This window comes from Larus michahellis, chromosome 8 (genome assembly GCF_964199755.1).
Source record: "Larus michahellis chromosome 8, bLarMic1.1, whole genome shotgun sequence".
NCBI classification, from domain to species: domain Eukaryota; kingdom Metazoa; phylum Chordata; class Aves; order Charadriiformes; family Laridae; genus Larus; species Larus michahellis.
In genome coordinates, this window is record NC_133903.1 from 29,109,019 (window position 1) to 29,123,321 (window position 14,303).

The window sequence follows — 14,303 nt, forward strand, 5'->3', positions numbered from 1 at the left end:
TGCCGCATTGCTGTTGAGATTAATGTACCCATTGAGATGTGGATAACTTTTCTTGTGTTTAGAGGTCTCCTAGGTGGGCATTCAGTGGCGATTATGCTGAAAGAAAAAGGTGAATATATGCAGTGGTACAACGGTGAACTTCTGCAGATGGCAAAGGAACTAGGCTACAAGCTTTTACCTGCTTTTAACACCACTAGTGGTCTCCCTTATCCAAGAGTAAGTTCTCTGGTGTCTGCAATTCAGAATGACTTCTGTAAGCAAAATTTTTGGTTTTATCTCTGTTTCTAAAATCACTTGTGTATTTATTAAGTGTACAGAAAATCTAAAGCTGATAAACCGCTCATTTATAATACATGCTACGTAGTATTTTAAGATACAGTTTTAGGCTCTCTGAATCCTTACATTTCCAGCTCTGAAAATTCTAGTATTGTTGTGGATAAATAGAAGCTGCAGAAATCTTGTCTAATCACTGTCTACTGGTTTCTTGCTCCCTGCTGCTATGCCTTTGGCAAAAGCATAGATTATGTAGTTGCCCTACAGACCTATCATAGGAGTGTGAAGTCTTTCAGCTAGTAAAATGAAGATAATAATCTCTACTTTTATCTAGGTTAACTTAAAATTTGGTGTAAGACATCCAGAAGCACGAACAGGAACAGAGACTGATACCTGTACAGCTTGTGCAGGTACCTTGATCCTTGAGTTTGCAGCTTTAAGCCGATTCACGGGAACATCTATATTTGAGGTTTGCTTTCCATGTTATCTTATTTTTTGGGATTTGGTATTCGTTAGTGTTCTGCTACATTTTGTAATTTTGGAAAAATAACTTTGAGTTTGTCAAATGGGTGCATACCTTAGCTGTGCTGCACAAAAAGTTTGCATGTGTTCAGATTTGTTGTGTTTGTGGGCTTTTTTCCTGGAAGTGTTGGCTGTTTAAAAACACAGGAAATAATTTTGTTTGAAAGTAGTTACAGTAAGACACAAGTAAACAAGATACATGTACTGAAGTCTAGCTAAAGCATAATACTTGCATAGTTTTTGGGTACATAGTTTTGGGGTCAGGACTAGAAAGAAGAAAAGTTAGATACTTGTTCCTTAAAGTGCAATTTAAAAAAAAAAAAAAGGCAAAAGGAAAAAAAAACCCCATATAGTTCCACTGAAGTTGTGCAAGACCTGTCTAAGCATATATTGCCAGCAGGAAGCTAAATGAAAACGTTTGCGAGTTTTTCTTTGATGTGATACCAAAACCAAAAGCACGCTTTTTCAGATTAGAATTTTTTTGAAATCTTTCAGCTTGGGCCTAGTATTTCATTGAGTTTCATGGAACCCGGTGGAAGCATAGCTGGGCCTGTCTTGAGTGTTTTGGTAAAACTTGCCCCCCTAAATTCCCATGTGTGTGTTTGGCAATTTAGAGCCATTTTTGTTGGGTAGGTTGCTACCTTCAAGTTACTTTTTCTGTATATAAAGAATATATATAACTTGTATACATAGTTAACAGAGGCTGCTGCTCCACATTGACATGTCTGAAAAGATGCAGCGATTTTGATTCTAAGGCTGTTAATTTCATGAGGTTTTTTTAATTAGATTACACTATCCTTTCCGTATGCACGATTTTTAGAGTAGGAAACTTGTGCAGAAGGATGCTTGACTTGCTTAAGACCATACAGCTTATTGGCCAACAGTTGTGTAAGCACCATTCTTTCTAATCAGCAACAGAAAGACTATTTATATAAAACGTGGACTGAACGTCCTACTATTTAAGCATATGTAATATAATACTGAGTTTTATAATTGTTAGATATGAAACATCTTATTACTTCATAGCATCTTAATTTCAATAGACAAAAGAATAACATTCTCTAGTGTCTGTGTTTCTCTATAATGTCCTTTACTGAGTGTTTTTTGTTGTTGCAGGAATATGCACGGAAAGCGCTTGATTTTATTTGGGAAAAGAGACAGCGCAGCAGCAATTTAGTGGGTGTTACTATCAACATTCACACTGGAGACTGGGTCCGCAAAGGTGTGTGGTATTCTGACTCGCAATCAGTGACCACAAGTGGTTTTGGGCAAGAAAAAAACCTTGACGCACACCCCCCCCCCAACACATTTATGTAGACTGTTTAAAAATGTTAATGGGATAGGCACGAGGAGTTTGTTGTTTTAATGCTGGAGAAACCTGCTGCAATGAAGCATGGCTTTGCTCCGAAAGGGTGTTTTGGTAGAGAAACCAGTTCTATTCATTGCAAAGAAAGTGTTCTCTGATTCACTTTAATACTGAGAGGGGAATGCCCGGGATAAACTTTCCAAGATTCTACTATAAATACAGAGGAAAAATATAAATAGGACTGCGGTTCTATACGGCAGCCAGTAGAAATATTTTCATGTGAGAAAAGTGAAACTGGCTTCAATGCTTGTCTGTTCGTATTACTGTGTGCATTGATGCTGCGAAACCTTTAGCGTAGACATACAGTATTGTGTCTGTGCCTTAATGCCAGTGGTAGGAGGCTTTTCCCTCTACTGAAAGAGCCCTTAAAATCAAAATAAAACCATGTGAAAATATCTACATAGCTACTTAAAGTAAAACCACCTTTTCATTTTCTGCTGTTTCTAGACAGTGGAGTTGGAGCAGGAATAGATTCGTATTATGAATATTTATTAAAAGCCTATGTCTTGCTGGGAGATGACAGTTTCCTGGAAAGATTTAACACAGTAAGTTAACACCTTGCTCAGGTTTGTGACTTCTGTAAGACAAATTTACGACTAATTGTATTGTCACTCAGCTGTTAGCCTGAGAAGCCTATGAAGAGATCTTCAGTACAAATCCTGTGACTTTTGATGTGTCTAGTGCCAGCTCTTTTTAATAATGATTTTTTGCTAAGCTTGGGTGAACTGTCACCTGAGCAGCTATTTTAACCCCATTCAATGAAAATCTGAATCTTCAGGACCCTTTTCCGTGTTTCCGGTACTGGCGAAGCTGTATTTCAGGATCACCTTGGAGAGCGTAATACTGCAAATGTTTCTGTAAAACAATATAAGAGCCTCTTGTTACAAGCTATGGTACAATTTCTTTCTGTCCTGGAGCAGCAAAAAAGATCTGAAAATCAAAGTCTGGATCCTGCATTGCACTGCAGATCCTAAAGCCCAGTATACATTTAAATATAAGCTGAAAAACAGACTTAGATTACTAAATTCATAAGATTGCTAGGCATCGTCAGCATCATTATTCCTTCATAAGAGCATTCTTTTGAAAATAGCAATATCCAATAAAAACATTTTATATCATAAAATTATTTTATGTCATATAGAATGACTTTATATCCTAAGCAATATTAAAATGGTAATAAATCAGCAGCTAAAGGCCTGTTGCTTACACTTTAAGTGTAATGATTATTTCATATTCCTAACCTGCAGGCACCAGTATTATATTTTGCCTCAGTTATGTCTGTTAACTGTTTCCTATTGATTTGGCTCATGTGCTCGTGATTGTACCTTCTGTGCTTCAGAAAACAAGAAAGGCTGCTGTCTTAGGGACTATAGAATTGGGAGTCAGCAAGTTGACAAGCGAGCTGGTGGGTTTTAAAGTTGTTCTGAGCCATCAAGTCCAGCTGCTTTGTTAGGGTTTTTTTTTATACCTCCTTTCCTTTCTTTATACCTCCTTTCTCCTGCTCTCCCCGAGATGTGTTTGCTTTAGAATTCTGTCATTCAGAGAAAGCAATTTCAGCCTTGTTGAGCACGTGCCTAAAGATTCAGCCATAACAAATGTGCCTTAATTGTGATGGTTACTTGTTTATCACATGGCTGCCGAATGTACTTTTGTGTATGTGTGTTACTTGAAAGTGTGTGGCATGTGTAATACTATGGAGCTTTTCAGTAATTACTGTGCTGCTTTTTAGTTTGTAACACTAGAAACCACTGTGCATTGCCAAATGCAATAATAACTGGGAGTGTAGTACTGGTTCTTCCATTGAAATAAAATGCCGTAGTCTGGTGATCTGTATCTGTTTTAGAAAATGTATTGATAATATAAACTCATGATTTTTCTGATGTTTGTCAGCACTACGATGCCATAATGAGATACATTAGCCAACCGCCTCTTCTTCTTGATGTTCATATTCATAAACCAATGCTAAATGCTAGGACCTGGATGGATTCTTTGCTAGCTTTCTTCCCTGGATTGCAGGTAAGGTTTAAAACCTACGTGCACCTGATTTTAATAACAAGTAAATGATTAAATAGGCTGGATATATAATTGACAAGTCAAGCTTAGTAATTTGATTTTCAAAAATACTGAATGAGGATTTCTGTACTCACTCCTCCTGTCACTTCAGTGCAAGCTAAGGCGCGTTTCTGGCCATCTTGAGTAATGAGAAAAGTATGTCCCTATGATTTATTCCCTTCGCTCCTAGTCGTGGAAACACGCCAATGAGGCTGCTCTTCTAGCAGTCTAGTGACAAATTTCCTGGTTTGTGTGCCATTTGCATTTTTAAGACAAACTAAATCACATTTCCACGACAGTTCTCTGTAAATGATAAAGATCTTTTTTCTGCATAAACATTAGCCTTAATGAGCTTGCTGATTTTAAAAAAACTCTTATGGAATATCTATGACTTACACTGAAAGGGGGTAATATTTGCAGTATGTATCTGTTGGAAATACAGAAATTGGGCTGTAGTTTTACATGAACACAGTGAGTGTGCCTAACTTTTGAATATTATTCCTATGCATGGTGAATAGTGTTAATTTTATTATTGAATTTCAGGTGTTGAAGGGCGATATTAGACCTGCTATTGAAACCCATGAGATGCTGTATCAGGTTATAAAGAAGCATAACTTTCTTCCAGAGGTAAGGTGGTAATTTTTTGATCGTGTAGACTGATTCTTACCTCAATTTGAGCAGTCTCAGCTATCCATTCGAAAAAATAGTAGGTATATGTGTCATTAAAGCCGAAGGCTCATTTCCACAGCATTCTTGTGTGATTTACAGTTCTGCATGTATGACAGCTGTCTTTTGGATATGAAATATTTTTCCTTCAGTTATGCTGTAATTAACACAATAATAGGAGGCTGCTGCTATTAACAATTGCTTAGACTTCATATTTCAGCCTTTCAAAATTGACCTTGACTCGTTTCAGTATGCAAAACTTGTATAAGCACATGTAGTGGTAGCTGCTTAGTAATGTAATAATATTAATGCTAAAGATCACACTCATCTTTATCAACCCTTTATTAACATCTTTATTAACCCAAGGAGGGAAACAAAAGACTGAATTGTTCTGAGAGGAAGTTATGAAATATTGCATAATGTCCTTGAAAGCAGGTACACAAACTTCTCTGTAGTTATTGCAAGTGCAGTCTTTGAGCAAATTAATACTGCACAGAAAAGCTTTTTTACCTGCTGAAGTGTGAGTCTTTATTCTGTGATGACCCAGAATATATCAGATAGCTTCTGACTTCATTTGTAATTTTCACTTTCCTCTGGTGTAAGCTTATTTCTGCTAGAGAGCACTTTAATTAACATTACATTCACCTAATGTGGAAATTGGGACCAAAGAATGCTCTCTAAGCACTGGAATGTTTTTTTTGAGTGCTTTTAAAATGGTATGGTTTGGCTCCTTAAGAGGTTTTTTTTGTGTTATTTTTTCAGTGCTTTGTACTTACAAAGGAAACTTTGAAAGATCAGTTAGTTGTATTTAAGCCGATATGCCATCCCCTTTAGCAAAGATTTAGTTTAAACCCTGGTATGAACGAGATGTAAGGCTGCCACAGACGTGGCTTTGCCAGTGCGATTAAGAGTGAATACATAGACCAGGAAATTTTTAGATAAGTGACTTCCAGTCTGTGGTGTTTCTTATGTTAGAAACAGCTGCTTGCAGTCTGTCAGCCTGAAATGACAGTTCAATGCACTGGTGGTGTCAGGTGGTAGGTAAGTTTGCAAAAATGGTATTTGTCGAAGCTGAGGTGGTCTGTGTGTGGCGGCCCTCCGGCAGCCGGCTTTGGCTGGATTGTGGCAGAGGCGCGCGCTGGTGCTGGTGGCAGCACCTGAAGGCTGCATGCCGCCGCCAGGGCCCAGAGCACAAGTTCCCATCCGGCACCTTTGCCAGAACTCCACTTGGTGGACACTTGTCAAGAGGCTGGGTGGTGTCCGGGCTCCTGCACAAACACAAGCGTACATCTCCCTCGCACTAAGTGGGCTCGAGCACTGGGTGAGGTTTTGGCCTCAAATGTACCAGCTGGACAGAGGTTCTTGTAGCCTGCCCAGGCTGATGTTGGGCCTTCAGTCCTCCACTGCTTTGTACTTCAGCTGTTGTAATAAAGTTAACGTAGGATTCAAAATAAACCTGTGTTTGGTTTTTATTCTTGCATTTATTTTTGTCTCTTCTTTTTCTTCCTCAGGCATTCACAACAGACTTTAGAGTTCACTGGGCTCAGCATCCTTTAAGGCCTGAATTTGCGGAAAGCACTTACTTCTTGTATAAGGTGACTTTCATTCCTCTGACTTTTGGTCACTTCATCTAACACCTGGAATTTTATTGGTGTCTTATTTCAATATAGAATGAGTAGCCTATCTCCAGCTTATTTTATCTACTGGAGCCAGTTCTGTTTATGAACAAGATGAAAGTATCGGTTATCAAAAATTGTTCTAGGAATTTTGTTTTATACGGCTAGAATTAGAAAGAAAACTGTGAAGTGGCAAAGGCATATATTTTTAAAGATATTCAGATGTTGCTGATCTCTCTTTAAGAGAGCTTAGAGACTAAGAGCAAAAGCCACTTGTATCGTGCAGAGAAGAGCTGTGCCTGAATGTCTTGCGTTTCTGTAGGCATTTCCATCTGCTTATCTGCATATCCTTAAAAGATAATGCAGTAGCGTCTCAGAAGTCTCTCTTGAGACTGTTTAGCACTACCAATAGGTTAGATTTTACTGGTGTCTGAGAAGGTATGGAATCAATAAATTAGCATTAGGAAAATGACAGCTGCTAATGGTATAGTAAATCTAAGTGCACCTAGATGTTTGGGTTTCACATGTTTGTTTTTCTTTTACAGGCTACTGGGGACCCTTACTATCTAGAAGTAGGAAAAACACTCATTGAAAACTTGAACAAGTATGCAAGAGTACCTTGTGGGTTTGCCGCAATGAAGGATGTTCGTACAGGAAGTCATGAAGACAGGTAAAGGATTTTGCAGTGATTTTTTTTTCATAAAAAGATCATGGGAAAAAAAAAACCTAGTTAGCCTGTTTATGTAATTGAGTGAATTGACTTTTGAGTAGCTGTCTGCCTTCAGCTTGATAACCAAATCTTAAATTATCCATTTGTCATGGTCTATAAACTATTTCAAGAGTTTTATAGTTTGTTACATGGAATATCTTTAGTTAATAACGATTCATTTGTCTGAGCAATAGACGAATTGCATTCAAACAAAATATATTTCAAATCTAGAAGTTTGTAAAGAGGTTTATTTGTTTTTTCTATAATGCTGTTTTGTACTGAACATGCTGAATCATTTCCCTCCAAACATAGTTTCTTCCAAGTGGAAGGAATACTAATGGAAACAAGTTCAACAATAATAGTCATGAAGTCTTCAGAGAGAGATGGAGCAATATGAGTATTCGTTTTACTGATGTTTTAGAAAAATAGAGGGGATCTTCCTAAAGGACATAGATTTTTTTTTTAATTTTTTTTTTAATTTTATTTTTCTTTTTTTTCCCTATAGGATGGACTCTTTCTTTCTGGCTGAGATGTTTAAATATCTTTACCTGCTGTTTGCTGATAAGGAAGACATGATTTTTGACATTGAAGATTATATCTTCACTACAGAAGCTCATCTGTTACCACTCTGGCTTTCCACTACAAACCAAACCGTCTCTAAAAAAAATACAGTAAGTAACAGCTCACATTTAAATCAATTTTATTGGCGCTTTGAAGCAGTTCCTTTTTTTTTTTATGAGAGGAAATAGAAGAAAAATCAGGAAAAATCACAGTTTGAAGAAGCACACCAGAGTTAAAACACTTTGTTTAATATGAACTATTTCATCATATTAATGGTCACATGAGTATGAATAACGTTTCCATGACTGGATTCTGCACCACTGAATCTTGAGAAAAGGGCTGTGGAATACTAGCAATATTTAAAAAGAAAATTATTCCCCATCATTGTATAAATTTGAAAATAACACGCTATGGTATTTTTATGTTCATCTTTATTGTCTATTATTTTTTCTAATACATTTGCAACAACATGCCAAAGTTGTTGTTGCTTATTTTACTACACAAACAGTTGGCAAATTTTGAAAGGTTTTTTGAGACCACTACAAAGTTAGTTTGACAAGATCCAGCTGTAGCTTTTGGGATATTTAATTGTTTTAGAGGGAAATGCTGATGTTGTGTGTCAAGCCGTCAGTCCTGGAGAAATCATATAATTGAGCATAAAGGCCTGTGCTTTATGGACTCGAGCATTAGAGAGGACAATTTTTAGTTACTTGCTCTTAATGTCCGACTTTGGTAATACATTTAATGGGGGGTTGTTTTTTCGTGTTCCTTGATGGTGGGGATCCTGCACCCTCTCTGCGTGTTCTTTCCTTGAGCATTTACCATCTTTTATCTTTGAGTTTTGGAAACGGAGACTATGCTTTTTAAACTGTGCAAGAAGTTCCCTTCCCTCTGAAGGGTCTGAAGGAGCATTTTATGTAACTTTTGTTCCCAACGTGAGAAGTTGGTACTTCTGAGGCAGAGAGGATTCCCACAGCCGATGCTGTGTGAAGTGCTGGCCTGACACATGTACTTCTCTTGAGAACAGCAAAAGTTAATAAAAGCCCAGTAAAGAAGATAGAGTAAATTGTTCAAACGTAGTTTTCTTAAACTCTTTAAGTCAAAGCTGCTAATGTGCATAATACAAGTAAGAAAGATCCACTGAAAATGGTGTCAACAAAATGCATTAAACAGCTAAAAGGCTGTGAAGATGTGTTACTCTTTTATGGAATTTATCTGGTGGAGGAAAATATTGTTAAGAATAAATGGAATGTGTAAATTCTTTTTAATATACACAGCGTTAGTAAGCCGAAATGTCTGTGAAATAGTTGGTAGTAGCAACCCAACATCCTGTTTGTATTTATTCTTATAAACAGGAAAGGTCATGTCCTACCACGCTGATGCTCGCGCTAGTGCTTGCAAGACCCTATTTCTTGAGTGACGTGGCTAATATTTGTCACACTAAGAGCATAGGTACTTTAAAGTGTTTATTCCAGTAAACTAATAGCCTTTTAGGTCTTAGGTTTTAGGGAGCCTTTAAATACTTGATTTTTAATTAGCTAATATGTTGCAAACAGGCTTTTTTGCAAGTAGATAATTTTCTCACCTATAAAAAATTAATGTATTTAACTTGCCAGTTATCCAGCCAGTTATTTGCAAAACTAAAACCAGACTAAATATGGCTCCAAATCACTGTACATGTTCCACCTGGTTTCACGTGTTACAAAACGGCAATTTGTGTAAATGTTAACTCTGTCATCCTTTCCGAAAATAGAGGTTGTTTGAATTATACGTGGATTCATCCTTGCCCATTCAGACTTGCAAGTCTGTATGGCTCCTGAGGAGGGGAATCTTTTGTTTGTATCACAAGATGTGACATTCTTAGTAATACGAAGCAAGAATTGTCTAAGGCCTGCAGCTGGTCTGCTCAGCACAAAGGCAGTATCAAGTGAAATTGTGTCTACCTCCTTTACTCGTCCAGCACGTGAAAGTGCAGGGGCACCAGCTATGTCATGAGTGGGCTTGAGAAGTGCTGTTTGCCAGTAGAGGATTAGCTGTCTTTGCAAAAAAATTCTAGAAACTGTGGATGCAAGTTTGGTAAGTTACAAATTCGAGCTGGTATTGAATTTAGCTATTCCTAGAAAGGGGTTTGCCCTTTATTATTACAAGGTGCAGCATGGAAGAGTGATGTATTCTTTGTTCCCAGAACGTGTGTGCCTGTAGGACACTTATTGCATTCAACTGCTCTGTGTCCTGAGTACACAAATTACTTAAGGGTCGGTCTATTTGTTGATTTTCTTTGTATAAAAATGTAACCTGCATTTTTAATAGGTGACGTGTGTCTTTCATTTTAGACTACAGAATACACAGAGCTGGATGACAGCAACTTTGACTGGACTTGTCCGAACACCCAGATTCTTTTCCCAAATGACCCTATGTTTGCTCAGAGTATTCGTGAGCCTTTGAAAAATGTGGTGGATAAGAGCTGTCCTAGGGGAATTTCCAGAGCGTAAGATGAAATTTTTTTTGTCTTTTGTCAGCGTAGGAGTGAGCCGAATAGAGCCTGTTACACATGGAAGGAGAAATATGAGGTGTTATTGGAGTTTGCTCTGCTTGAGTTGGGAGCCCTTTTGAAACGGGTAGCCTAGCTACAGGAAAAATCAGTTATGTTTTCTCTGGCATCACCAGCAAGACTTAGTTCATTTCCAGCAGGAATTAGTGCGTCTTTCAAAGCAAAAGGAGCTTAATGAGCCACAGGCTCAGAGTGGGAATTGTAGCCCAGGTATTACAGGGAATATGTCTCTTTGATTTGCAAAATTAATTTCTGTAGTCTCTTGAACAGTTCTGCAACTCTTCTTTGTAGTAAGCGAATCGTGGTACCATACATAACTTCACCTGTTTTGAAGAATTTAGGATGGTCTGTTAAAGCTGAGGAACTTTATCCTTCGAAATGCCTCTTTGGTATTTATACTTAATGAGTAAAACGGAGTAGCAGCTGTATGAGGAAGACTGGTTTTAGTCACTCTTACAATAATGCAGACTGTTTAGAAATGAGAGATAGCATATGGTAGTCTTGTTATCAACATGGTGCGTGCTTTTTTGCACTACAAAATTATTGATAATAGCGACAACTTTTAAAAAAGATAGTTTGACTGAGAAGTTGCATTCTAGTGAAATTTGTACTCAACATTATTCCAAAGAATTCTAATCTCGTGGTGGTAGGAATAATGCAAGAGTAATGTTTCTAGAATAATCTGTTTATTAAAGCTTTGATCTCTAATATCTTTTTGGCAGAGAAGAGAGTTTGGGAAGTGGACCAAAACCACCACTGAGAGCCAGAGATTTCATGGCCAGTAATCCTGAACACTTGGAGATACTGAAGAAGATGGGAGTCAGTTTGATTCATCTGAAAGATGGAAGAGTACAATTAGTACAGCACGCAGTGCAAGTAAGACCTGATGGTACTTTTTCTGAAAACTTCTAGTAAAATCCTGCTGGCAAAGGTACTTGACACTTAGAGGCTCAGGAGGGATGGCCGGTCTGTGGAAGGGGGCACATGAGCTGAATGTGCAACTATATTTAGCAAGTTGATGCTTGTTAATGTTTTGCCCCAGCAACGCTTTTAACCAATCTTCCATTAAATTAGATGGAGACTGTTCTTGTCGAAGTGATGCATTAATAGCATCTTATCTGCAAGTATGCGTTTTCAGTGTGAGATACTCCTGTTTGTTTAGGAGATCTCTATGGTTATATATTTTTAGCCTACAGTGTGGTGGAGACACTAAAAAGTTAAATTCCTCATTTGAAATGATGAATGAGTGCCAGTGAGCAACCACTCTGTATTTTAAAATCTTTGTAGCAGTGATCCAAGCAAACCTAACTTCAGTTTTTTGGGGTTTTTTTCGAAGTTTCTCAAACACTTAAGAGGAAACTGCTTATTGTTTCTTTACTACTCAGGCAGCAAGTTCCCTTGATGCTGAAGATGGCTTACGGTTCATGCAGGAAATGATTGAACTCTCCAGTCAGCAACAGAAAGAGCAACAGCTGCCTCCTCGTGCTGTTCAAATTGTTTCCCACCCGTTCTTTGGCAGGGTGGTCTTGACTGCCGGACCAGCACAATTTGGGATGGATTTATCCAAACACAAAGCAGGGGTATGTGAGATGTGTATGTCATGTGTTCCTAGCTTTCTGTTACTTGCCTTATTGTCTCAGTTTTACAGCACTGGTACTATTTCAGGATGGCTGGCTAGAGAGCGATCAATTAATTACAGTGGTTAACATGACAGAGCGCAGCGATGACAGCAATGACAGTCTTTTAGATGAGTGGCTTATCGGTCTGTGGCCCATGCTCTGCTCCCGACTCATCAGTCATGATTTAGGATTTACATTGCATACATAGTATGATTTTTTTGAAACAAATGTATATAATCTGCAGTGCATCTCCTAAGAGATGTTAATCTAAGGGAAGTTTTTCCTACCATGTCAGCCATGAATTTGCAGAAGCCCTTTTAGTGTTAAAGTAGGCTGTTCTTACACAAGCTTTTATAAAAAGCTGTATCTTGATGGAAGAAGAAAATATCCCAGAGGCAATGGTTCCTATTGGAAGCAATAGGAAAACCCGATGACTTGGATTGGGCAAGATGCAGCTCGAAAGAGGAGTTTCAGACTAGCAGCTGACAGAAGAAATTTTTCCAGAGACAACAGTTCACAGGTACAGACAAAATACGCTGAATGTGAGAGTTTGGTTCTCACTTGGTCATTCTTGGCTTCTTAGAACTCCAGCTTCAGGGTAAAGATTGCCTGCGCTGACAGAAGACACCCCTAAATGCATTAGACTAACTGAAGAAATGAAAATGCTTAGGAATCCTTTGCAAGTTTGAGCCTAGTGCTGTAATTCTCTCTTTCTGTTTGTTTTTGTTTTTCCAAACAGACAAGAGGATTTGTTGCAACCATTAAGCCATATAACGGATGCTCAGAGATCACTAATCCTGAGGCAGTGAAAGAGAAAATTGCTCTGATGCAGAGAGGCCAGTGTATGTTTGCTGAAAAGGCACGGAACATTCAAAAAGCTGGAGCGATAGGTGGCATTGTTATTGGTAAATAAAATCTTAAGTCCTTGAAATCTTAAGTTTGTGTAGATGTAACCTATATTTTACAGATTTGAAGATACTGGAAGCTGACAAGCAGCTGTTAAGGTCTCTGATGTGACAGTACTCCAACAAGGAAATTGCGATTTTTTGGAAGATGAAGAAATGTTTTGCTTTTGTTTAGTTCTGCACAGAAAGTACAGCTAAAGAAATTGGGATGGGTGATTGTCACTGCTTTCGCAGATGAAAAGTTGTTATTTTAAGGATCACTGAGTGTCGAAATAGTGCTGTCTGCTAGCTGCTGAAGGACACTTGAGATACAAATGACAAATGATAAGGAAAACAAGTACACAGTTGGATTTTTGCTTTTTACAACTGACGTACTATTTTCTGTCTGAGATCCTCTTAGCTGACTGGGCAGTAGAAAGCTGCTCAAAAACTCGGCTGAAGTTCGGAGTTGTAGGCCGTTTATCTAACGGGAGGTTTCCTCCTTTTCCTTTTGTGTGCATCTGGCTAGATGACAACGAGGGAAGCAGTAGTGACACAGCTCCTCTCTTCCAAATGGCTGGTGATGGAAAGAATACAGATGATATCACGATTCCCATGCTCTTCCTCTTCAACAAGGAAGGAAACATCATACTGGATGCAATCCGGGAGTATGAGGCTGTGGAGGTGCTCCTTTCTGATAAAGCGAAAGACAGAGGTAAGATTAGAGGATATTTATACAAATTCGGCTTCCGTCTGTGCCACAGCGCAATGTGAAATGTACAGCAGTGAGTTCTGTTGCCACCCAAAGGTGCAGATGCGTTATTTGGTAGCGGTAGTTCTGTTTGACACTGGTAATGGCTTTCTTAGGAAATAACTCATATCCGAGATGTGTCATTATCTGCCACCCCCCCAAGTTAACATTAACATCCAGAAATGCCGTTCGTAAGTTAAATGTCACTTTGACTAATGAGAAAATACATCCTTTTTGGATTCCTTTTGAACCCTTTTTGTCATAATCCGCTTTGAAGTGGTGTCAGGAATAGCATAAGCGTTTTCAGTGCCCTACATTGTAAATGCCTCTCTCTTATCAAGCTCCCCAGTGACGCGCTTCGTACCCAAAAGGAGAGACACAACTGTTACAACTATTTTGCTTATTTAAGAAGTTGTTACCATGAGAAATAAGGCTGCTGACCTCAGATGTTTTGCAGTTTTTCGTGTGTAATACAAAAAAATTGCAAGCTAATACATTTCCAGTTAAAATGTTTGCATACAGTAGAAAATTCTAGCCTTCTGTGGAGCACTGCTTTGTCCAAGCAGAGTATGTAAGAACAAGTATCTCTAGTAAACCATGACAGCCTTTATTTTGTGCACGTTTGCAAAGGTGATATGCTGAAAGCTACAGTGTTGTTTCTTCATAGCTGCTTACAGATTCCTCCTCTTTTATAACTATGGTTCAGCTGCTCTAGCAAAATACTAAACAGATA

At 38.3% G+C, this 14,303-nt stretch overlaps 1 protein-coding gene across 4 annotated transcripts in view; it reads left to right on the plus strand.

Annotated features, from left to right (window-relative positions):
- Positions 1 to 14,303, plus strand: part of EDEM3 (ER degradation enhancing alpha-mannosidase like protein 3) — a 30,302-nt gene that overhangs the window by 11,382 nt on the left and 4,617 nt on the right. For all 4 annotated transcript variants that reach the window (XR_012588648.1, XM_074597325.1, XM_074597326.1 and 1 more), the window contains exons 6-19: positions 63 to 216; positions 608 to 742; positions 1,912 to 2,017; positions 2,609 to 2,706; positions 4,052 to 4,177; positions 4,757 to 4,840; positions 6,391 to 6,474; positions 7,041 to 7,165; positions 7,710 to 7,875; positions 10,099 to 10,253; positions 11,039 to 11,192; positions 11,702 to 11,896; positions 12,675 to 12,840; positions 13,349 to 13,534. Coding sequence is in view for 3 of the 4 variants with exons in the window: in XM_074597325.1 (XP_074453426.1) it covers positions 63 to 216; positions 608 to 742; positions 1,912 to 2,017; positions 2,609 to 2,706; positions 4,052 to 4,177; positions 4,757 to 4,840; positions 6,391 to 6,474; positions 7,041 to 7,165; positions 7,710 to 7,875; positions 10,099 to 10,253; positions 11,039 to 11,192; positions 11,702 to 11,896; positions 12,675 to 12,840; positions 13,349 to 13,534 (1,934 nt within the window). In the remaining variant the exon portion in view is untranslated. The remainder of the gene's footprint in view (positions 1 to 62; positions 217 to 607; positions 743 to 1,911; positions 2,018 to 2,608; positions 2,707 to 4,051; positions 4,178 to 4,756; positions 4,841 to 6,390; positions 6,475 to 7,040; positions 7,166 to 7,709; positions 7,876 to 10,098; positions 10,254 to 11,038; positions 11,193 to 11,701; positions 11,897 to 12,674; positions 12,841 to 13,348; positions 13,535 to 14,303) is intronic.